The sequence below is a fragment of the Gopherus evgoodei genome, chromosome 10 (genome assembly GCF_007399415.2).
Source record: "Gopherus evgoodei ecotype Sinaloan lineage chromosome 10, rGopEvg1_v1.p, whole genome shotgun sequence".
NCBI classification, from domain to species: domain Eukaryota; kingdom Metazoa; phylum Chordata; order Testudines; family Testudinidae; genus Gopherus; species Gopherus evgoodei.
Window position 1 is genome coordinate 29109789 of NC_044331.1, and position 25386 is coordinate 29135174.

At 42.9% G+C, this 25386-nt stretch overlaps 1 protein-coding gene across 2 annotated transcripts in view; it reads right to left on the reverse strand.

Annotated features, from left to right (window-relative positions):
- THSD4 (thrombospondin type 1 domain containing 4) overlaps nucleotides 1-25386 on the reverse strand; it is a 658049-nt gene that overhangs the window by 238650 nt on the left and 394013 nt on the right. Inside the window, exon 1 of one of the 2 annotated variants that reach the window (XM_030578301.1) lies at nucleotides 22054-22271. The exons of the other annotated variant lie outside the window; for it this stretch is intronic. Coding sequence (XP_030434161.1) covers nucleotides 22054-22125 — 72 coding nt within the window. The 5' untranslated portion in view covers nucleotides 22126-22271. Of the gene's footprint in view, nucleotides 1-22053; nucleotides 22272-25386 lie in introns of those variants that run through there. 2 annotated transcript variants of the gene reach the window in all.

The window sequence follows — 25386 nt, forward strand, 5'->3', positions numbered from 1 at the left end:
CATGGAAATGTATATTACATCCTGCAAGTTAACTCCTACCTGTTCTGCACATTGTACCTTGTCTTGCAAACACTGATTTACATTTTTTTCCCCTAACTGCCTTTGGGGAAAATTGTAAGAGGATTAGAAAGGTCTTCGTTTCACAACTAAAATATATGATAATTGAAGTGACACAATTAGGATTAACCTAATGAATGATGTCACAACTAGTGAGTCCAAAAGATTGAATGGAAATTAAATTGGGAATTACAGTGACATTTCTCAGTAATCTCAAAAATTGCAGTTTTACATCCTAGCTAGACAGCTATACATGACAATACATTATAGTCCTTGGTTTTGAAGTTAAACAAAAGAAAACATAAGCACAGGTGGGAGGTCTGAGGCCAAACAAACAGATACTAGAGTACAGACTTTGAGAAATTAGTGCTGCACTCAGTAATTCTGTTGTGGAGGAACAAACATTTTACAAATGATAATTTGTTTTATATTAAATTTATTGCTAATGAAAGGGGCCAGACCAACATCCTTAGGCAGCAAAATCCTCTGCAAAGTCTGTTACTCAACGGACAGGCACAGGATGGACATCAATGGCATAAGTTTATTTACGGTTCTCCAAAGTGACTTGAGCTCAACCTGTTGGTATCACCTCCACAGGCAAAGGAGTAATTCAGTCTCCATGGCTCATTCAGTACTTGGATTATTTGCTGAAACTACCAACAAGACACCAATCAATGTCAGTTGTGATGATGATGTTATCTTGTAGACACCTCTGAATCAAGAACTGGAATGACACCAGTCAATTACTTTACTTATGTAAGCAGAGTCAGGATAAGCTCTACCCTGACATCTGGTGGAAAGAAGTTCAGAGAGTGTATTTGCATAGGTACGCCCACCCTATCCCAGACTCCCAAGCTGTGGGATTGCTTGGTGACAAATTGCTCACCCTCAGTTGGGTAGTACTGGCTAGACATGGGACATGGGTTCCAAAACCCAGTGAACTGAGAGAGGCTGGGGACAGGTATCTGTGCCTGGTGGTGCAGTCTCCTTGTGGAGCTAGAAGCACCAGTTGCACCCCCTCCTCTCTCCACTGTGGAATGTCAGAGTTGGTTTTTTTATTCTCTCAAGACTCTAAATACAGGTTACTGAGCTGAACGCCCTTTGGGCTAATGGTGCACTAGCACTGGGGCTCCCCCACTAAGAGCTGAGATCACTAAGAGTTGAAATGACTGAGCTGAGAGCACTGAGCATTGTGCTAACTAGTGGGGGAGCCTGAAGATATGCTGTGGAACAGAGCAGCTGGTGGAGTGGAGCAGTTGCGGGGACGGCTGGAGCGGATCACGGGACAGCTGGTGGCAGCAGAGCGGAGTAGCTGTGGGACGGGTGGCGCGGCCCACAGAGTGAGCAGAGCCGAGCAGTTTTGCAGAGCAGCTCGTGGAGCAGAGCAGTTTCTGAGGACGGCTGGAGGAGCAGAGTGGAGCAGCTGGTAAAGCAGAGCAGTTCGTGGAGAAGGCGGAAGCAGAACCCATGGAGAGGCAGGGCAGTTGGCCCTGGACCACGTAAGGTGCCCCTTTCTACCCAGGCTGGGGGGGGGGGACCTCTACAGATAGACTCTCGAACTCTGGGGTGGCATTGACCAGAGACTTTGGGTTGTTGGACTTTGGGGTCAATGGACTTAAAACCCTAAGCGGAAAAAGGACAGTGGCAAACGTACTTGGAGGTGGGTTTTTGTTTATGGTTTGTGTTATAACCCTGTTTGTGGTGTTTCTCCAATGGGATGCCACATTGATTCCTTCCTTTATTAAAAAAGATTTTGCTACACTCAGACTCCGTGCTTGCGAGAGGGGAAGTATTGCCTCCTAGAGGCGCCCAGGGGGGTGTGGTATGTGAGTGTCCCAGGTCACTGGGTGGGGGCTCGAGCCGGTTATGCATTGTGTTACTGAAACGGAACCCCTGGATACTGAACCCGGCCCTTGTTGCTGCCAACTAGAGGGGCAGAAGGGTTACATTTTTGGGGGCTCGTCCGGGATCCCTGGGTCAGTACCCCTCGCAAGCACTTGTTGAGTGTTCCACTGTATTGGGAAATAATTATGTTTATATTTTGAGGAAACTACTGTTTGTATAATGGCTAATATGTCGGGTTTGGTGGGCCCCAGTCCTGCAGCCTCTAGCTCAGGGGCGGCAGACTCAGCCTATGATTGGGCAAAAGCACTGGGGCATATATTGGAAAAGATTGTGTTGGCCTATGCTACGTCGAACTCTTGTCGTAAGTTAAGGTTATTTGATGGGGAAGAGGAGTTTGAACTCTGGTTGGAGCATACTACTGAAATGCTGCGGGAGTGGGCCGTACCCGATGTAGAAAAGCGACGATGTCTAATAGAGAGCCTTAGTGGCCCAGCATTAGATGTAATTCGCACCCTGAAGCTCACTGACCCTGAGGTCAGTGTGAAGGACTGCCTAGAGGCCCTTGATAATACCTTTGGGAGCGTAGAGGGCCCTGAGGACAGTTACTGTAAATTCATTAATTCCCGACAGCAAAGGGGTGAGAAAATTTCAGCCTATATACAGAGGCTGGAGAGACTACTTCAGAGAGCTGTTATGAGGGGAGCAGTGACTGCTGAGCAGATGGATCAGACCAGACTGGCTCAAGTTGTAAGAGGGACTCAGTATTGGAACCCGATCCTACTTCATCTCCGACTAAGAGAACGGCAGGAACATCCCCCAAGTTACTCCCAGCTGATAAAGGAGGTCAGGGAAGAAGAAGAAAGGCAGGCGGCCAGCGAGTGTTGGGAAGCCCAAACATTGGAACCAGCCAGCACGACGCCACCGCCAATGGCCAGTGTACTGATGGTGAGCACCACAGAGGAACTTGCCCAACAAATGCAGGTCCTGACAGAACGGATAGCTGAGCTGCAAAGCATCATTGACCAAGCTAAGACTTCCAGGAATAAGGAGCCTCAGACTGTGATGATAGAGAAGTCAGTATCTAGAGTCACCGTCCCACCTCGCCAAATGGAGAAAGGACACTTCTTTTGCTACCGGTGTGGTCAGGATGGGCACAGTGCTGCTAACTGCCATAAGGAAGAGAACCCCTCCTTAGTGTATGAAAAGCTGAGGATCAGTTGGGAGAGATCCAGTAGCTGCCAGAAGGTCCGGGGACGGAGACCACCTAGGCCTAGAGGATTTGAAGATTCCCCCAGAAGAGACCAACCAGCTGGGATCCCTGCAGGACTGATAGGGCCTCGAGCAGAGGTCATGGTGAGGATTGAAGGGGCGGAGTGTAAAGCCGTGCTTGACACTGGATCTCAAGTGACTATTATATTTCAGTCATTCTACCAACAGATGCTTAGGCACCTGCCCATACAGCCACTGACTGGCATTGGTCTGTGTGGCCTCAGCATGGATGAATACCCTTATCAGGGCTATGTCATAGTACACCTGGAATTCCCAGAAGAGATTGCTGGGGTAAGACAGGAGGTGGACACTGCAGCTTTAATATGCCCTGACCCCAAAGGAGCCTCTGATGTGTCTGTGCTAATAGGGACCAACTCCAGCCTCTTTAGGATACTGGCCGATTACTGCAGACAGCGAGCAGGAGACCAATATCTAAATACCTTGGTGATACACACACACTGTGCCGAGGCTTACAGAAAAATTGAGGACACGAGAAAAGTGATGCCTGATTTGCCAGTCGGAGCACTGAGGTATGCGGGCCCGGTCCCTTTAGTGGTGCCTGCCATGTCAGAAAAGGAGGTGATTGTCAGGAGTACCTGCCTAAAAGGCAGTAAGAGAACATTAGCTGTGGTAGAGCAGCCAACCAAGGGAGGGCTCCCAGAAGGAGTGCTGGTTCTCAGCGGAGTCATAACCCTACCTGCTGAAGCCCAGGAGGAGGTGACGATACTGGTTGCTAATGAAACACGCCGTGATGTGTTTGTAAAACCAGGGCAGAAGATTGCAGACATTTTTGAGCCTGAAAGCGTTGTGAGACCCCAGTGTGAAGATGAAGTTCCAATGATAGATCCTGCGAAGTTTGACTTCGGGGACTCACCGCTGTCTGAGGAGTGGAAGGATCGCCTGAGGAAGAAGCTTTGCGAGAGATCCAAAGTGTTCTCACTACATGAGTGGGACGTGGGATGTGCAAAGGGAGTGGAACACCATATCAGGCTACAAGATCCCCGACCCTTCAGGGAGAGGTCTAGAAGGATTGCCCTCTCTGAGATGGAAGACGTGCGCCATCATCTTCAAGAGCTGATCGCGAATGGTATCATCACAGAGTCACGAAGCCCCTATGCCTCACCCATTGTGGTCGTTCGTAAGAAGAGTGGAAAAATCCGGATGTGTATTGACTACCGCACCCTAAACAGGCGCACTACAGTTGATCAGTACACCATGCCTCGAGTACAAGATGCCTTGGACTGTTTGCTGGGTAGTCAGTGGTTCTCTGTGTTGGATCTTCGGAGTGGATACTACCAGATCCCTCTAGGTGAAGAAGATAAGGAGAAGACAGCCTTCATCTGCCCATTAGGGTTTTATCAGTTCGAACGCATGCCCCAAGGGATTTCTGGAGCACCTGCCACATTTCAACGTCTTATGGAAAAAGTCGTGGGAGACATGAATTTACTGCAGGTGTTAGTTTACTTGGATGACCTGATTGTGTTTGGAAGAACCCTGGAGGAACATGAAGAAAGACTTCTTAAAGTGCTCGACAGGTTGGAGGCATACGGTTTGAAGCTTTCAATTGATAAATGCCAGTTCTGCCAAACCTCAGTGAAGTATGTAGGTCACATCGTGTCCCAAGAGGGTGTGAGTACTGACCCCGATAAAATAGAAGCACTCACTACCTGGCCACGTCCCATTAACTACAGAGAACTCAAGACGTTTCTTGGATTTAGTGGTTACTACCGCAGATTTGTGAAGAACTATGCTACGATTGTAAAACCTCTGAATGATCTTACCAGGGGATACCAGTCCAACAAGAACAAATCTAAGACCCAGAATAAGCGGAGGCCTCCAAAGCCGCCTTTGCAGAGACACTATGGCCCCTTCGAACCATTTGGGCCGCGGTGGGATGAAAGATGTGAGAGAGCTTTTCGGGAAATCATTACTCGCTTAACTCATGCTCCCGTCCTAGCCTTTGCTGACCCAAGCAAACCGTTTATCCTGCATACTGATGCCAGTTTGGAGGGTCTGGGAGCAGTACTGTATCAGGAAGTGGAAGGCAAACGCAAACCGGTAGCCTTTGCCAGCCGAGGACTGTCTGACAGTGAAACTCGCTACCCCATCCACAAGCTGGAGTTCTTGGCCTTGAAATGGGCCATCACTGAGAAATTCCGAGACTACTTGTACGGTGCTCAGTTCCAGGTGTGGACAGACAACAACCCACTGACCTATGTGTTAACAAGTGCTAAATTGGATGCTACAGGCCAGAGATGGGTGGCCGCCTTGGCTAGCTATGAGTTCAGCATTCAATACCGATCAGGGAGGAGCAATGTAGATGCAGATGCCTTGTCCAGACGTCCGCAGGCACCTGATGTCGCTGTGATACCCACGGATGGCGTGAGAGCTATTTGCAGTGTGAGTCGCCGAGAGCCGGAGTCCCCTGAGAGCCTTCATGGATGTGTTGCTGAAGCTTTGGGCCTACCCCCTGAAGGCGTGCCTTCTGCTTCAGTGAACTATATTGCTTTGGACCAATCTCCCTTGCCCATGCTCAATACGGCTGACTGGCAAGAGGCCCAACTACAAGATGCTGACATTCGTGATACACTACTTGCCAAAAGAGAGGGGCGAGGCCCAGCTGAGGTTGTCCCACCTACCCCAGAGGGCAAACTACTATTGAGAGAATGGACCAAACTAAAACTGATTCAGGGAGTGCTACACCGCACGACCACAGACCCTCTACAAAAGCAACGGAATCAACTAGTGCTGCCAAAAGATTACAGAGCCCTGGCCATGAGGGCCCTGCATGATGACTTTGGACATTTAGGGATGGAGAGGACCCTGGAACTTATCCGCAGTAGATTCTATTGGCCACGGATGGCTGAAGATGTTCGCCGGAAATGTGAGACCTGCGCGCGATGTGTGCAAAGGAAAACTCTGCCCACGAGGGCTGCCTATCTGAAGAACATCACCAGCAACAAACCTCTGGAGCTGGTTTGCATTGATTTCTTGTCTTTAGAAGTGGACAAGAGGAATATTGGGAACATCCTAGTAGTGACCGACCATTACACGCGATATGCGCAGGCATATCCCACACGTGATCAGAAGGCCACTACCGTCGCTCGAGTACTATGGGAAAAATATTTCTCAGTTTATGGATTCCCAGCCCGGATACACTCGGATCAGGGACGAGACTTTGAGAGTCACCTTCTGAAGGAGGTGCTGAGGATAGCAGGAATTAAAAAGTCAAGGACAACGCCTTATCACCCACAGGGTGACCCTCAGCCAGAGAGGTTCAACCGAACCCTTTTAGATATGTTAGGGACTTTGCGGCCAGAGCAGAAGGCAACCTGGAGCCAACATGTCGCATTTCTAGTGCACGCCTACAACGCCACAAAGAACGACGCTACGGGAGTCACCCCATATCTCTTAATGTTTGGGCGAGAACCAAGATTACCCATAGACCTGTGCTTTGGTGTATCCGAGGATGGAGATAGCTATGAAACTCACCAGCAATATCTATCCCGTCTACGAGAAAAGCTGCGGGATGCTTATCACTTAGCTACATCTGCAGCTCAGAAGAATGCAGGCCGCAACAAACATCGATATGATGCTAGGGTGCGTCTGCAAGAACTCCAGCCAGGGGACAGAGTCCTGCTGCGAAATTTGGGTATTGCTGGCAAGCACAAGATAGCTGACAGATGGAAGGCAATACCTTACTTAGTGATGGAAAAGCTAGGAGACCTGCCGGTCTACAAGATCAAACCTGAAGAGGGTACAGGGCAGACCAAGACCGTGCACAGAAACCTTTTGCTCCCTGTGGGGGAATTGGTAGGCAGCCCTTATGAGATTGGCCACAACCGGGCAACTGGGCCGAACAAAGGTGCTGTGCCAAAGCCGCCTTCCAACGTGGACAGCCGGCTCCCTGCAGCTAACCTACCCCTACTCAGCACATCTGAGAGTGAGTCTGAGGAGGAAGACACAACCATGGTGTATCCTGGGATGAAGACAAGATTTCAGTCTCGATCCGCTGAATCAGAAGAGAGCACATCCTCTTCCGCCCTAAACCCTATGGCAGAAGTATTTAGGCCCATTCCTGACATCCCTGAGCCACTGGTGGGACCCCCGTGTAATGACTTACACAGGCTATTGGACAGTGGTGACATACAGATGGAGGATGTCCAGAGCACCTGCGACCCTCCACTGTTAGAACTAGAAATGCAGGGGCCTATGCCAGTACCCGAGGGGAACTCACAGGAAACTTCCCCATCCGTCACTCAAGAGGATGTCACCCCTACCATAGCAACAGAGCTTCTCAATAGGCGAGACAGGGTAATAAGACCAGTGAAACGGTTAACTTACGATGCACCTGGGGTGATTAGTGAGGAGCCTATACATTTAGCACACAGGTTTGTGAAAGCTAAAGTGGGCTATCTAATGCCTTTTGGAGGGGACCAATAAGTTGGTATAGTAGGGAATGTGATTTGTCGGGACGACAAATTCTTGGCTGGGGGGAGGATGTAAGCAGAGTCAGGATAAGCTCTACCCTGACATCTGGTGGAAAGAAGTTCAGAGAGTGTATTTGCATAGGTACGCCCACCCTATCCCAGACTCCCAAGCTGTGGGATTGCTTGGTGACAAATTGCTCACCCTCAGTTGGGTAGTACTGGCTAGACATGGGACATGGGTTCCAAAACCCAGTGAACTGAGAGAGGCTGGGGACAGGTATCTGTGCCTGGTGGTGCAGTCTCCTTGTGGAGCTAGAAGCACCAGTTGCACCCCCTCCTCTCTCCACTGTGGAATGTCAGAGTTGGTTTTTTTATTCTCTCAAGACTCTAAATACAGGTTACTGAGCTGAACGCCCTTTGGGCTAATGGTGCACTAGCACTGGGGCTCCCCCACTAAGAGCTGAGATCACTAAGAGTTGAAATGACTGAGCTGAGAGCACTGAGCATTGTGCTAACTAGTGGGGGAGCCTGAAGATATGCTGTGGAACAGAGCAGCTGGTGGAGTGGAGCAGTTGCGGGGACGGCTGGAGCGGATCACGGGACAGCTGGTGGCAGCAGAGCGGAGTAGCTGTGGGACGGGTGGCGCGGCCCACAGAGTGAGCAGAGCCGAGCAGTTTTGCAGAGCAGCTCATGGAGCAGAGCAGCTGGTGGAGCAGAGCAGTTTCTGAGGACGGCTGGAGGAGCAGAGTGGAGCAGCTGGTAAAGCAGAGCAGTTCGTGGAGAAGGCGGAAGCAGAACCCATGGAGAGGCAGGGCAGTTGGCCCTGGACCACGTAAGGTGCCCCTTTCTACCCAGGCTGGGGGGGGGGGACCTCTACAGATAGACTCTCGAACTCTGGGGTGGCATTGACCAGAGACTTTTGGGTTGTTGGACTTTGGGGTCAATGGACTTAAAACCCTAAGCGGAAAAAGGACAGTGGCAAACGTACTTGGAGGTGGGTTTTTGTTTATGGTTTGTGTTATAACCCTGTTTGTGGTGTTTCTCCAATGGGATGCCACATTGATTCCTTCCTTTATTAAAAAAGATTTTGCTACACTCAGACTCCGTGCTTGCGAGAGGGGAAGTATTGCCTCCTAGAGGCGCCCAGGGGGGTGTGGTATGTGAGTGTCCCAGGTCACTGGGTGGGGGCTCGAGCCGGTTATGCATTGTGTTACTGAAACGGAACCCCTGGATACTGAACCCGGCCCTTGTTGCTGCCAACTAGAGGGGCAGAAGGGTTACACTTATGCAACTGAGCAGCTCTCTCCCCAGTTCCAATGCAGTTGCTCGGTGTCAAGCGTCACATGGAAGAGGCAGGGAATGTAGCTTTCAAGCTTCTTACCGTCATTTTCCAGAGTCCCGTAACTGAGCACTATGAAAAGAAGTTCTGTAGGATCACAGTGACCCCAAGCATAGACTGTCTGGACAACCTTTCATTTAATTCATGGAAGTGCATTAACTGCATTTACCCAATATTTAATGCACCAAAAATTATGCCCTAATGGTAAGAAATAAATTCAAAGCTACTAGATAAAGGGGGAGAAGAATGCACAACACTGTGAACGTCTAGAGCTATAACAGTAATCTCTATTGGAGTCTTTTTCAGAAACCTACAGGATATTTCTCTCCTTTGCTATTAGTGCCACAATGTGAGTTTTGACAGCAGGACTCACTGATACACTGTGGCTGCCAAAGGAGGACGGGTAAGATATTACAGATTGCAGAAGTGGCTAGAGATTCTAGATAAGGCACAGGTGTTCCCTAGCCTCTTAAGTTATACTGGAGCTAAAGAAGAGAGGGTAAAGAAGATAGGGAACATTTCTAAATCCAGAGCTGGGATGGTAAAGCACAAACCAAGCACTACAGAGATTGAGAGGACGCAGTATCCTGCTCCAGAGAAGCCCTTCATCCTTCACTTTCCTCCTACATCTTGAAGCTGGACTACACAACCAGCACAACCTAATCAGCACAGCCAGAAGAGCTAACAGTTTATCTTTGCCAACACCCACCTGTTCAGGGCTCTAGATTGCTAATATAAGTATGACATATTCATCTCTGTGCCCAGCTCAGCTTTCTAAATTTCATGGTAAAGGCTAGTGCCCTGACCCTAATCATCCTATGATCCAATAACAAATTCATAACAAGAAGGTACCAGGAAGCAATGTCTTGTGTTTCTGTCTCTTAGAGAGTTTAGTTAAACTACTGGGGTCACTGGTCAACCTTCCCTATGGCCACTTTACCATATATTACTCCAAAATTCAAACTGTCTCTACTGGAATCAAGAAAAAAATACCAACAATTAGAAACAAGCATTTGGTGGTCACTGGCCACTTAGTTAGATCTACTGAGGAGGAAGAATCACCTAACAGAAGACTTGGGACTACAAAAATGTTACTGATCAAAACACTAGAAAAGGAATAATTGTGCATTCACAAGAAGGTATATAAAATGGCCCAATAAGTCTTTTCATTCCCTAACTTTTATGATGCATCTCCCTACTAACAAAACTCTTCTATTTAGCAATGTCTACTCCAATGATCATAAAGATTGATGTTTGAAACTCAAGATGAAGCACTTCATATGTTTATCAGACAATAAGTGGCCTATGCAATGTGCCATAGATTCACCTGAGCATAACGAAATTAAAGCCCCATGCAATTTGGAAAGTTCTAAGTAGGTTACAAATATATCAAAGACCGCAAAACTGATGCATGTAAGCATTCCTGGATCTAAAGATGTTCTTCAAACCATGAGATCTATGATGGATTCCTATGCTGGATCTGTTTGCCAAGCCTCCACCCCAAAACTCAAACTCCTTATGATATAGTCCTGCAAAGTTGCAGCTGTGAGGGATGCATTTTTGATTCTTTGAACAGGTCTCACAGATTTCCCACCTAGTTTTCCCCTTCCTTGAGCTGTGAGTGGTGCACCACTCCCACTAGGTACTGCACCTGACACAGGAACAATAACCATCCCATGGAGCACAACCACTCCTTAGAAACCTTTAGAATGCTCCCCCATCCATGGGCAGCCAGATCTACTGGCCTGTCCAGGAAGATCTCGCTCCTCTCCATACATTTTGCACATGCTGAATCTATCTGTTTTTCCAAGTCTTTATTGTAACTGAAACCCAGACAAATGCAGGGTTGCTCTCTGCCTAACTCTAGTAGTTTGTCTCTGTGTAGAAGTTTATGAGTGCTGCAGCCTTTTGTATTACATGACTTTTCAATAATTTTTCTACGCTTCTCTCTCTTTTCCTACATATGGCAGCCAGGTGCTGGCTCTATAGGAAAGAGATCCTTTTCCCACCAAATACCTTTCAAATATTTCTAACATTATTATTGTATGCCTGTATCAAATGCCGACAGACAAGATGTTTCTTTTTCACTTCTCATTAATACCTGCTGTGAAGTAATTTCTCCAAATCATTAAAGCAAGAGAAAAATGTGTGTATTCATGGAAAGCTGCGAAGCAAACACAGTGAGATATTTTGGGGCATTTGGGCAAAGACACTGACTTTATTTTCATGGCACTTCACTGGTGAGGGTCCTTAAACAAATCAAAAAGGACAGAGGCCCTGTCTACGACACACTGGTAGTGGGGAAATCTGCATACACAAATAAACTGAATGGAATTCAATACATTCAGGCCTTTCATTCATACTAAGGTTCCCTTGTATTACCAGAGTAATGTAAAGGGGACTTAGCATAAATGAGAATCAGGCCCTCAATCCCTTTCTATTTTTGCTGAAAGAGAGAACTCATTAGCTAAGAACCTAGCAGACGCCTCAATGTTAGTTAAATGTTAAGCATTATCATGCCACTGTCTGGGTGCATGACTGCATACCTTAATCACTTCTGTTATTTACACTGCAAATAAGTCAGCATAATATTAGTGATGCATTTAGTAATTCTAGCACTGACTGGATACCACAAATTGCTGCTGAATTGAAAAAAAAAAAAAGAAAAGAAAATGATTTTGGTCACATCCTGGACTAGGCAGCGCAATGAGAAGTTGGGCCTATTAGACATTTTCTGGGTGGCAGTAGAATTCAGCTCTTTTCCATCATTTTTTTCCTCACTGTTGCCATTTCTTCCTGCAGCATTCTACAACGGTGGAGGCAACTGCTGAAGAGTCAAAATACAGTGCTATGACTTTCAGTTATTTTTAGCTGTTCGTTTGTTTGTTGCTGCATTGTGCTTTTGAGTGTCACCATTCCACTGGAAACCATGGACATCAATTAAGATATACCTGGTATAATACACAGAGAGGCACTTGTGATGCATTTGACCTTGGCTACCTGTTACATTAGGCAGCACTGAACACCTACCCTGAAAATGGTAGAGAATGGTCTAGGTGCCTGGCTGAAGATGCCCCAGATGAAACCAGCTATTCAGTATCTAGACACCTAAGCAGACACTTAAAGTCACTTTCAGTTCAATAGATTGGAGAGAACATGTAACTCTACTAGATAACCTCAGATAGTTTCCTGGTTAACAAGGAAACAATAAATGCAGTTAACATAGCCATTCTGTGTCCTTATGCTTTTCTAGAGGATATGGGTTCAGAGCCCTCAACAGAGCACTTGGCGCCTCTGGCTAGAATACTTCACTATCACCTGCTCATTGGAACACTAAAATAAATCTCAGTTTTCAAGCACCTACAAGCAACAGCTCAGCACATCTGTTTGAAGTGTTTTACTCATGTACAGATGTTATGTTTCCCACCCACTAAATGCTTATCTTACAGGAATCTCAGTCTATTTTCTCTCTAACTATTACATTTTATTACTGGTTTCCGGACCTGATTCAAGTACAGTACATTGTTTAATATAAACATCATCATCAATATAATCCAATACAACAGAGGTGTCAATGATGCCATGCCTCGTCCTAAAACCCCACCTTTAAGAGACTACTTGATTTCATCACCAATAAAACTACGAAAAACAGCTTAAGTAAAGCTAAGGAACATAACAACAAAACACTAAACTAGGAGAGAGAAACAAGAAATCTTCCTTTAGTGGGGGTAAATTCCTCTGGTAAAGCTGTTGACTGTTTGATATTAAAATGTAGCATTCCCACATGTTTTTACCATTGTTTTCATAATTTTAACTTCCAAAGAGAAAGGAAACAATCATACACTGAAACATCAAATATAAAAGATTTTTACTGCCATATTTCCCTTATTTGTGACCTTGGGAAGACATTTTTTCAACCACTTTTTTAAATAAAAATGGGTTTTTGTTGAAAATATTTTTAACCAAAAATGTTAATGAAAATATTTGATTTTTTATTTTAAAAGAATGAAAATAATTTTGATTTAAAGTATAAAACTAAAAACTTTGGAGGTTTTTTTATGAAAACCTAACTTTTTGGGGGAAACCTAATGAAAAATTAAACAAAAAACCATTTTTTGTTAAAAAAATACAGAACAAAATTGCAGGGCAGGATAAAAATCATTCAAAACTATCCTTAGCCTACTGTATCTCCCAAAATGGCTGCTTTGCAGTTTCAGTGGTGAAGATTCACTCAGAATGTCCACCACCTCTCTGGGGAAGAGGGAGAAGATGAGATAGAACTCTTCAAGAAACTTTCTTTCCCCCCTCCCCCAACATATTCTTCCTTCTTATTCACACAGGCTTTTTTCCCCAGGGAAAACAATTCTTTGGCACCCATGAAGAAGCAGATCAATATCTTCAGGCAGACAGACAGACAGACCTTTTACTTGAATGCTCTTGCTCACGCTCTCTCACTTGCTTCACTTTCATGTGTCTCATTTAAAAAGAGTCTTTAAAGAGAAGCAAGGTAGCTGCTGTCAATGATATAATTGCTATGTTAGTAAATAAGGGTCTTAATTAAAACACATTGGAGGATAACATTCGATTGCTGGTGCTGTCCTTTTAGCAGCAATGATCAGTGATTCACATGGAAGGCATAATCGAGAAAGCTACAGATATCCAGCAGTGTTGAGAATACAGCTTATGTGTTTCAGTCTGTCTCCTGTCCACTGTATTTCAACCACACAAAGACAATGTGCTTTAAGTTCCTGATTACTACTTAATTACCTCTAACACCTGAACTATGGACTCTGATCCACAGCCCAGTGAGCATTGCTAGTAATACATCCATATCACTGTACCTGAAGGAAAGCTTGTAGTAAAATTACAGTCTTGACATTAACAGCAGGTTGTGTGTTTAGTTATAGCAGCTTTTTTTATGTGCCTGCTCTTATTTTTGGAAGAGGTCTAGTGAGAAGAGGCTGGATAATTCGGTTAATACACCAACCTCCTTATGTCTCCTTCAAAATGTGCACACCATAGGTGCAAAGAGAGAGAACGTACAGGATGCTGCTGTAAGTAATAGACATAAACCCAAATATTAAAGTAGAGAGCTAATAAAAAGAGATATTACCTCACACAGGCAACAGCAGGAGTTTACAAGAACTTTAAACATTTCTATGCCTCATTATACATCAGAGCATTTGAAAATCAGATCCTTATAACATCTCCATAAAGAGATAGGAAAACCAGAGAAATGATCTTTAGAAGAAAGAACTATTTGTATAACAACTGTATGATTTAAAAGTAATTATGGTGAAATATTCTGCCTTTGTGGCACACATTTTTTTAAGTGAGTATCTTTCAATACATCACAGTGTAAACTACCCCGCCTTGTACATTCATTGTTCCCTTATATATTCAGCATGTTTGGATCAATCTTAACATTCTTAGAAACTTTCTGCTATTCAAGATTAACTTGCTATGCCAGAGTAAATAAAACCATTAATATTACATTGCTAAATCTAAATGCTGATGAATGTGTTTTAAGGGGATAAAAAAGATAAAAGAATATCTAAATAAAGCAAGTAAACCAATAGTTCAGTACAATAAAAAAAGCATTTACTGCACTATTAGTTTTTGAACAAAATGATATTTCCATGTGTAAAATTCATGGTAAATTTTTTTAAACGTGTCTTTATCTAGTAAGTGATCCAATGGGTTTTTCAGAGAAAAGCTTTCTGGAAAAATGGTCTATGAAATTTAAGAATCAATGAGCTAACCAATCAAGCTTAACCATTTATTTGCCAATGATGAAATGAATTTAATCTATAGCGGATTGCAAATATGAGGCTATAGTCAGAAGTTGTATGCACTATTATAACCTAATTTCTGTGTTCCTCAGATGCCTGCAGCATAACCAAGAAATGTAACATAGGCCTGACCCAGAGCCTATTAAAGTCAATGGGCTTTGGATTAGGTCTTATGGGCAGGGGCGGCTCTAGGTATTTTGCTGCCCCAAGCATGGCAGCAGGCTGCCTTCAGCAGCTTGCCTGTGGGAGGTCTGCGGTCCCGCAAATTTGGTGGCAGCCTGCGGGAGGTCCGCCGAAGCCGCAGGACCAGCGGATCCTCTGCAGCCATGCCACCGAAGGCAGCCTGCCTGCCGCCCTCGCAGCGACCGGCAGAGTGCCCCCCCGCAGCTTGCCGCCCCTGCTTATGGGCCAAAAGCTATTCACAAGTCACTGCCAGTGCACTACACTCAGATCTGCAATATTCCTGGTATTACAGACCTGGACTTCCCATAGGAGGAGAGGATTCAGGAGCAGTTAATGCTTGGGAAGGAATGAGAAATTCTTGAGGATTTGGGGTGGGGGGGAGGAGAGGAAAAATTAATGAAATGTGAAAAAATCATTTTAGGAGTTATTTCTACAGCAATATAAATCACAACTTTATTGATGGTAAATCACCCTAGCATACATTTCTATGGCAAAGGATAACTATTAGTACTGAAGTTAAAGTTGAGAGAGAGCAGCAGCAGCACCTGACTGGAGAGTATCTCAAGGACACTGTCTCATCTCAAGGATAGAGCATCTGACACAATGTGTGGGGCTTTTTACAATGACACCAGACCATTCCATTGAGCATGCTAAGAAAATTGCTCATACATCCTAGATCGGGGGGTGAATTCTTTCATGACAGACTAAATGTCAGTCAACCAGGGAAAACATTTAAAAGGGCCATAGCCTGATGTTGTTTACTGGGTTCCTTGCTTGCTCAAGCAGTTCATTTCTCATAACAGTGAGAGAGAGCATGATTTATACCCTACTGTATGAAAAGAGAGTCACAATGCTGGCATAAGCTATACTCTTTGGCTGACCTCAGCAATAGACCTGTCAGCCAAGGAAGACTACTACACGAGCAACACTTGAAGATACTTTCAAAAGAAGGCTGTTAAATGACTTGGCTCCTACCATGCAACCCAGCAAAGATTTAAAAATGTATACGTATTTTTAGAAACAAAACCCCAGTTAGAAGCTGGCACCATGGACCTCAGCTCTGTCACAGGATGGGAGAGAATAATTAGGAGTGGGAAACTCATTCCAATATAATAGGAACTGACCTGAATCGTTGGCCTAAATTTGAACCAAACGGGTTTTTTTTAGATGTGAACAAATTAGTCTAATTTTAAAGATAGGTATATTCTATTCATTTTTATCCATGTTTGCACTTCCTTTTCCGGTTAGAAAAGGGAACAGACATGCTGAAGTACTAAGAGAAAGGCTGTTCTCACAAGATTTTCAGTGCAAAGTTTGCATGGTTCAGATAAGCAACTGAACGGAAATTTTTAAGGGCCACCCATGATGGTTTGCCACAGCAAGCCAACCTTTCTGCTAAATATGTTGCCCACCCACAAAGCAAGGACCTATATCTCCAAGAGTTGTGACATTTCCAGGGAAATATTAAGTCAGGAACTGGGGTTTGGAATTCCATGAGGTGGGCAAGGAATTGATGAAGGCAGGATCAACTGCATTCCTGCATATATCCTCCTAGTTTTGCAATACATGATGCTGTGTAAAGCACTCTCTCCTAGCAACAACTTTTACTCCACTCAGCCAAATCAAAGTGTCTGAAACATCCATAATTCACACATTGGATCCTCTGTGGTTTCAGAGGGCAGGGATATAAAGACTATAGATTCTGTTTCTCATTTTTGTATGTTCACTTTGCTGTCTTGATCCCCTCCCCATGCCTAAACTCATAGGGGATGATTTTACAACCATTAAACTAATAAAACGTGTTGTATTTTCCAACAGATAGCTGATGAAACTAGCCTTTAAGAATGTGGTTAGATTTTCTGTGCTTCATACTGACTGCTGTAGGAAGTACAAAGCAAATGACATCCCATTTGTCTGAATAAAAGTTCTGCTTCTTTAACAAATCCAATTACTACAGTGATTGCAGAAAAAATCCTTTTGCCTGGACACAATATCGTCCCAGAGCTGAAAAGGATTTGGAAGAAGTTTACAAGCTAGTTCCCATCCATTTAAATGCACCAATAGATCAGCTAGGAATATACTTTTATGAATAGTTCACATACAGATGAAAACACAGATAAAGGAGACATTTATTTTACATTTGAGGCTATTTTTTGACATGTCTATAATGTTCACTTATTTATTGTCAGTCCGACAGAATTTTACAAATGCTAATTGCAAACAATACTAAATAGTATCACACGGGTTTGGATAAGAATTTTCTAAGGAGTCCAGGCTGGGTGAATTTCTTTGTAAAGATTTATGCATTTCCACATACATTTTATTTTCTGAAGTCAGTGGCCATAAGCAACATAGGGTATGTCTACGAGCAAAGAAAAACCAACGGCTGGCGCATGCTAGCTGATTCAGGCTCATGGGGCTCAGGCTCACAGGGCTGTTTCATTGCTGTGTAGACACCTGGCCTCAAGATGGAGCCTGAGCTCTGGGATATTCCCACCCCACAGGGTCCTACAGCCTGGGCTCCCACCCAAGTCAGGAAGTCTACACAGAAATGAGAAGCAGCCCCACAACTCGAGCCCAGAGAGCACGAGTGGGCGGCATGGACCAGCTGCGGGTGTCCAGCTGCTGTGTAGACATACCCTTAGGGCTCCATCATGCTAGGGAACCCATTTGGGTCCACCCCTATGCCAGGTCAAGCTCCACTAACCTCACAGGTGCTCCATGCAAGTGCAGGAATATTGGGACAAGGGTATAAGGATTAAATTACAACATATTAAAGACAACCAGGTTGAAGACCCCAGAGATTTTTAATGAGCGAGAAATTCTATCAAACTTCTAATAAATCTGAAAAATAAAATTCAGTACAAGTCAGGATTAAAATGCCAAGAACAATCTAATGTTTGTCACTCTCTGAGATATTCATTTTCTTTATGAAATATGCTTTTATATTTCACTACTTAAAGCTTAACTCCCTTAGGCTCAGAGCCTCGGCTGGTCCAATCAGCATAGCTCCACTGACACCTACAGAAATCAATAGGACTATTCCAGGAGCAGGGTATGACTCAGTGTAAGGTGGCTCAATTTAGCCATCCCATGCTAAAAGCAACTGCCACAATGGAAGAGGAGGCATGGTTTGAGTATTCAGCTGAAGATATTTAACCCTTATATAAGTTCAAATAAGTCCCTTCAAATGTGCACCTTGCAAACTGCAAAGGGGACATTTAAAAGTCTGAGTATTTTGAAATAGAAAGAAGGATGAATTTAATCAAATATGATGTAATTGTGTGCTGATGTCTGAACCAAGGAATGAGGTAATGTGGAGCATGCTAATGAAGGCTTTACATATGGGTATACAAAGTCCTTCAGAACTACTAAAGGAGAGACTCTCCAGTTGCACATGGAGAATTCCCAGGACAACCTACCTTGCTAAGCCCTGACACACTGGCCCTGGAGGAAAGTTTCACAGACAAGATGGAACTCAGTGAATGGTCACGTTGGGTGCTATGACACAGGACTTGCAAAAATACAGCATTTCAAAAAAAATCTTGTTTAACCATAATTTTAAAAATAAGAGCTGAGCGCTGCACTTTCTGCAATGTTAAATTCAGATAGATGGTAGCTCGCTTCACTTTTTTGTGGTTTTCTCATGATTTTTTATCCAATGCCAAATAAACTTTACTTCTTTCTTAGTCACAGGAACCAGTCTGTTGGTGGGGACAACTGCTCCTGGACACTCAGTAGAGAAGCAATCTGTACTCTGACCTCCAGAGAGACTGAGTCAGGAAGAAGGTAACATTTTGAGCATCCAGCTATGGGTGAAGAGAGTTTCAATTTCCTCGCAAACAGTATCAAAAAGGGTTCTGATACTGGCCTAGTGTGAGCAATGAGCAAGTTGCAAGGTTAATTGCCACATTCCCCTACAGGATAAAAAAAAATCTTGATCCTAAAATATCACCTAGAAGACAGGAAAAGTGGTGCAATGCAGTTTAAGTGACATCATGTTGAGTCATTCGCTATCCCAAGGACTAAAAACAAGCATGAAATCACCAGACAGATACAATCAGCAATTCTTTAAGATTCACAAAGGAGGAAATTGTAACAGTTGGATTTTCATGATTTTCTTGAATGCTTCTTGAATATCCAAAGAGCATGTACTACAATGCAGGAAAGAACAAGCCATCAAGAAAAAGACCATCACAAGCTGATGCTTTTATGAGCAGATCTTTAACAAATACACACACACACACACCCCTATAAATAGGACCTTAATAAATTCAAGGCCATGAAAAACACATCACGGACCATGAAATCTGGCCTACCCCCATGAAATGTAGTGTTTTGTGTGCTTTTACCCTGTACTACACAGATTTCATGGGGGAGACCAATGTTTCTCAAATTGAGGGTCCTGACCCAAAAAGTCACAAAGTTATTTTAAGGAGGTTAGGGTACTGCCACCCTTACTTCTGCACTGCCTTTAAAGCTGCTTGGCCGGAGAGCGGCAGCTGTTGGCTGAGCACCCAGCTCTGAAAGCAGCTTCCCACCAGCAGCAGCACAGAAGTAAGGGTATCAATACCGTATCATGCCACCCTTCCTTCTGCGCTACTGCCTTCAGAAGTGGGCGGCCAGAGAGTGGTGGTTGCTGACTGAGGACCCAGCTCTGTAGTCTGCAGTGCAGAAGTAAGGATGGCAATACCATATCATGCCATCCTTACTTCTGTGCTGGCTCTTCCTTCAGAGCTGGCCTTCTGGCCAGCAGCCGCTACTCTCCAGCTGCCCAGCTCTGAAGGCAGCACAGCCGCCAGCAGCAATTTAGAAGTAAGGGTAGCAGTACCACAACACCCTCCCACACACACACACACACAATAACCTTGTGACACGCCTTCCCACCGCAACTCCTTTTAGGTCAGGACCCCTACAATTACAACACAGAGAAATGTCAGATTTAAATTGCTGAAATCATGACATTTCAGATTTTTAAAATCCTATGGCTGTGAAACTGACCAAAATGGATCTTGAATTTGGTAGGGCCCTAACTATAAAGCAATACAAACATTCATAGAAGTAAATGCAATACTTTAAATCCACACACTATATTACAGGCTACTTTTTAAAATGGCTGCTCACTTATTTTCCCTCTTTTTATTTCCTTGTCTATCCAGCAAGGGAAAAATCCTAATTGAATAAATTTCCTAGAGAGATAATATTTATGTAGCCAAGATTCTGCAGCTGCAGCAGAAAAATGCACATGATTATCCATTGATCTCTGGCGACTCACAAACAAAGGAACTACTCCATTGCTATCAGACATTGTGTATTTTAGTTATTATATGGCTTTCATAATTAGACATATAATTGGATTAAAAAAGCAGACTTCTCATTATTGTAGTAAAGCATATGATCAATGGTACAGCTCCAATCCCCTTTTTATATTTAGTCTGCAGTATTAGCTGAAAAACTCAAGCTAACAGTACAGCCGTGTTAAGTATACGGCATAAAGATTACAGTTCTAAAACATTCCACATTGCACTGCTACTGCCGCAATTCATTTCCATGTAAGAACACAGCATTGCTTTTATTTTATTCACTAACAAGGATAATTGGCAGGTAACACTGCTGCTGCAGTAGTTTTACTGTTTATATGGATCTCTGAAGACCACATGTGCATGCAGTGTAACAGAAATATTTTCCATATGAGCCACCACACATTTAAAAGTCCCTACGCCTGGGTAAGGTGAGTCCATCTATCATTTTCTTTATTCAGTAACAATCAACAGGAAAGTTAAAACCTCAGTGACAACTAGAGGGCAATGATTAGCTTCTAGTCGCTCTGAACGTCCACCCTTTTAAATTCCCTGAGCCTCTGATGAAAACTTTTCCCCACTTTTTTAATTAGATCAAAGACTGCATTTCCCAACACATGATTTCATTAAAATAGACCTTGTTTCTGGAATCATAAATATTACCATTCCTTTTTTAAACCACTCTGAAAGCAAAATGCACTCTCTGTCTAGAACTAGGAGCTAATAACCAGTGCCAACCCAGCAGCTTTTGACTCAAATGTGTTTTCAGTTCACCTCCACTTTCTTTTACCAGGGGAAGTAATTGGTCTGGGCTTTATAAGGCTATTAGAATCTTCTGACAAGAACAACAAAAGTCAGAGCTTTAAAGCAGAATCACCATCCTTCAGAAGATTTAGTTTTCACTTAGCTCTTATGCACACTGTTGACATACGTAAAGAAAAAAAGCTTATTAAAGAATAGCATACCCATTTGTTCTTCTAAAATGCATAAATATGCATCACATTTTAGTTAGGGAGTGGGGAGAGAAGAATATCAAATGTATCAAGGAGTGGGTATGTTTTTGCCAGTGACTTCATTAATAAGGATATTTCATCTATATAATTATGTTTATTGAATTCTTTCCTAAATGGAAAATGATCTATTTTAAATTTTCTGCTTCAATATGCAATAAGGGCTTGAAGTAGAACTAGGCTGATCTGAGCAAAAACCTGAAAAAGTGCATTTAGCAAATGAAGCAGCAATTTCAAATGCGTAGGAATGACTGTTCCATTCCATCACTTAGAATTCTCATATTAATAGGAATATTACAAAATCCCTCTTTAGGGATACCACATACATTCTAAAATAGGGATAGGTTTTCTATCTCTAATGTATTATTCTAATAATTCACACATACTGAATGCAGAGGCTAGTTATAAATATACTCCATACAAGACTTGCAGTGTTTTACATAAGGAAAACACCAAGTAAAAACTTTTTTCAATTATACATCTTTCCTGCAGAAAACTTGAACTTAACATTGTATATCATCAACATACAGATTGTTGTAAACATAATTATATTTTTCTACATATTAGCAGAGAAAAATCCACAAAACATGATGTGTCCTCTGTGCGACAACTAAAAACAAGCTGGTTTTCAATAGGTAGTTTCATTTTAGCAACTACAGAATTCTGCAGCTATTTTCATACAGTAGCAGACAATGCAATTCTAAAATGTAACACTGCACATTAGTATTACACAACATAAAATCACTCACGATCCCTGTTGACAGATAGAAGAGGAAATTAAATTCTGACAAGACGATAATTTTTCACAAGACTTTATACTAGGCTTACCTCTCCCTCAGGTCTTGCTAACACTGCTGTTTGAAAGTAGAGCAATGTTAATATCAGGTAGCTGACAAACATTATTACCCAAAGTTAGAACTACCCTAAAGGAGAAATCCCTCTGCCAAGTACTAACAGCTAGCAGATGCACTTGTGTCTCAGTATCACAGCTCTCTAGTTCTGCTGGGCACCACTCTCTCCCCTTCTGACTCACTGTGCTACCAGGAGCTTTGCTCTCAGCCACTGCACTGAAGACAACTGGTAAGCTGATCTCTTCATGTAATGACTTCTCCCTGCTGGGGGAGGGGGCTCGAGACAGCAATGAGCTGGGGGCTGCAGTTTGTATAAAACAAAGAAGGGGAGGGACAGAAATGGTCAATGCCAAGTTATGCATCTGTTCTGATTCATAAAACAAGCTAAAAGGTAACCTTTAAAACATAAGGAAGCATGTCAATGCCTTATTGACTTAGGTAGGCATGATTGGAGAACAGAGGCTAAAGCAGTGCAAAGGTGCCTGTTGATGCTTAGACAGCAACGGCTGCTTTAAAGCCGCACGTCCCTTTATTAAAGAAGACTCTAGCAAAAAAATAAACTAAAACACTATTCAGAAAACTACATGTAACCTCTCAGTTTACAAGGAGCCTTACATCAGCACAGCATTAGAGCACAAACGGTCCAATCCTGCAGGGGGATGCAGTCAGCACTCAACTCTCATGCCTAGTTACTAGGAGTTGAGGATGCTCATTACCTCTCAGAAAGTGCTTCCTTCCATGCAGGAATGGACTCTAGAGAGAGATTAACTGGGATCCTTTATGGTAAATCTTGAGCACCACCACCAATATGCAATCTCTATCTCTTGTTTTCATGTAGACAGCTGACCAAAGAAATTTTGATTTAAAGTGATACAAACCCCAAATATGATAAACTGTTTTGTTTAAAAAATAAGGGAAACATGGAGAAGCTTTTTGTTTGCTTTGTTTGGTGATCATGACATATTTTCAAGCTAATAGTAAAACAATGTACAAACATGGAACATAGCTTTAGTATTCAATCTGCCAAATAGACTGCTATATGTCTCAGAAACTAGCAAAGATGCACAATACAAGCCATAAAGGATGAAGTGGTTCCTTTTGTTTAACATTCCTGCAGTTCTCTGTAGGATGATCTTTTCTGCTGTCATCAAGAAGCTAATACAAAATATTTATGAAACATGAAAATAGTGTTCTGAAGTCATATTAACTAAATGCATCACACTTAACAGAACAGAACAATTTTGTAACATTTAAGACTTTATGGGACCTCTACATCAGCCCTAAAATTCCTCTTCTTCCCCTGTCTCATTTTACTTTCTTCTAATTAGTGATAAAATCTTGAGAGCTGGCAACACAAGTCATGTCAGATTTGGTGTTTTCCTTAAAGACCCAACTCCTGAAGTCAAGTGTTTACATGAGAATTTGAGCTTTAATTTAAAAATGTGTTTTGACCCCTCATGGTAGCAGATAAAAGTTCAAAAACATGTCCCGAGTGGAACCTAAGGTATCAAAATCCAGAAGGCAAAGAAAAACAACCCCAAATTTATTCTTTTTAAAAATCTCATGATTTTTATGCTGATTTTATGATTTATGGGGGCTTGACTCATGATTTTTGAATTCTTGGGGTTTAAATACTGTAACTTTGCATTTGATCATGTATCTTTTATGTACTTTGGTTTGCTTCATCCAGTATCTCAGTCTCTTTTTTTTTAATTAATGTATTTACAATATTTTGTTTGACATTTAACTCCACAACAATCCTTTCCTCTCTCTACCCTAAAAAGGAAAGGTCTGCATATCTGGCTTCCTTGCTTTAGTTTTCAGATTGGTGCCCAAGTAACAGCCAAGTATATTTATGAAAAATGAAGCTTGAAGAATTGTAAATAAATAAATACAATCAGACTGCTAAAAGATAACAGAATGCTGGTATTCTTCTTACTGGTAAAGGGCCAGATTGTGCTTAACTATAGTGAACAAAACTGCCACTGAATTCAATGGGAATTTTTATCAAATAAAGGCAGCAGAATTTTCGTAAGAACCTAACAGCCATACTGCGTCATATCAATGGTCCTTCTACCCCATTATCCGGTCTTCTGACAGTGGCCAATGCCAGGTGCTTCAGAGGGAATGAATAGAACAGGCAATCATCTAGTGATCCATCACCTGTCATCCACTCCCAGATTCTGGCAATCAGAGGCTAAGGACACTCAGAGCATGAGGTTGCATCCCCGATCATCCTGGCTAATAGCCATGGACGGACCTATCCTCTGTGAGCTTATCTAGTCCTTTTTTGAACCCAGTTATAGTTTTGGCCTTCACAACATCCCCTGACAAGTGTTCCACAGGTTGACTGTGTGTTCTGTGAAAAAGTACTTCCTTTGGTTTGTTTCAAACCTGCTGCCTATTTATTTCATTGAGTGACCCCTAGTTATTATGCTATCTGAAAGAGTAAATAACATTTCCTTATTCACTTTCTCCAAACCAGTCAAGATTTTATAGACTTCTACCATGTCCCCTCTTAGACAACATTCTTCCAAGCAGAAAAGTCTCAGTCTATTTAATCTCTCCTCATATGGAAGCTGTTCCATACCCCACAGTCATTTTTTGTTGCCCTTCTCTGTAACTTTTCCAAATCTAATATATCTTTTTTGAGATGGGATGACCAGATCTGCACACAATATTTAAGATGCGGGCATACCAAGCATTTGTATAGAGGCATTATGATATTTTCTGTCTTATTATCTATCCCTTTCCTAATGGTTCCGAACATTCTGATAGGCTTTCTGACTGCCTTTGCACATTGAGCAGATGTTTTCAGAGAACTATCCACAGTGACTCTAATATCTCTTTCTTGAGTGATAACAGCTAATTTAGACCCCATCATTTTGTATGTATAGTTGTGATTATGTTTTCTCATGTGCATTATTTTGCTTTCATCAACATTGAATTTAATCTGCCATTTTGTTGTCCCATCACCCAGTTTTGTTAGATCCCTTTGCAACTCCTTGCAGTCTGCTTTGAACTTAACTATCTTTAGTAATTCTGCAAATTTTGCCACCTCACTGTTTACCCCCTTTTTACCAGATCATTTATGAATATGTTGAATAGCACTAGTCCTAATACAGATCCCTGGGGAGACACCTCTATTTACCTTGCTCCATTATGAAAACTGACCATTTGTTCCTATCCTTTGTTTCCTATCTTTTAACCAGTTACTTATCCATGAAAAGACCTTCCCCTCTTATCCAATGACTCACACTTTCCTTAACAGCCTTTGGTGTCAAAGGCTTTCTGAAAATCTCTGTAGACT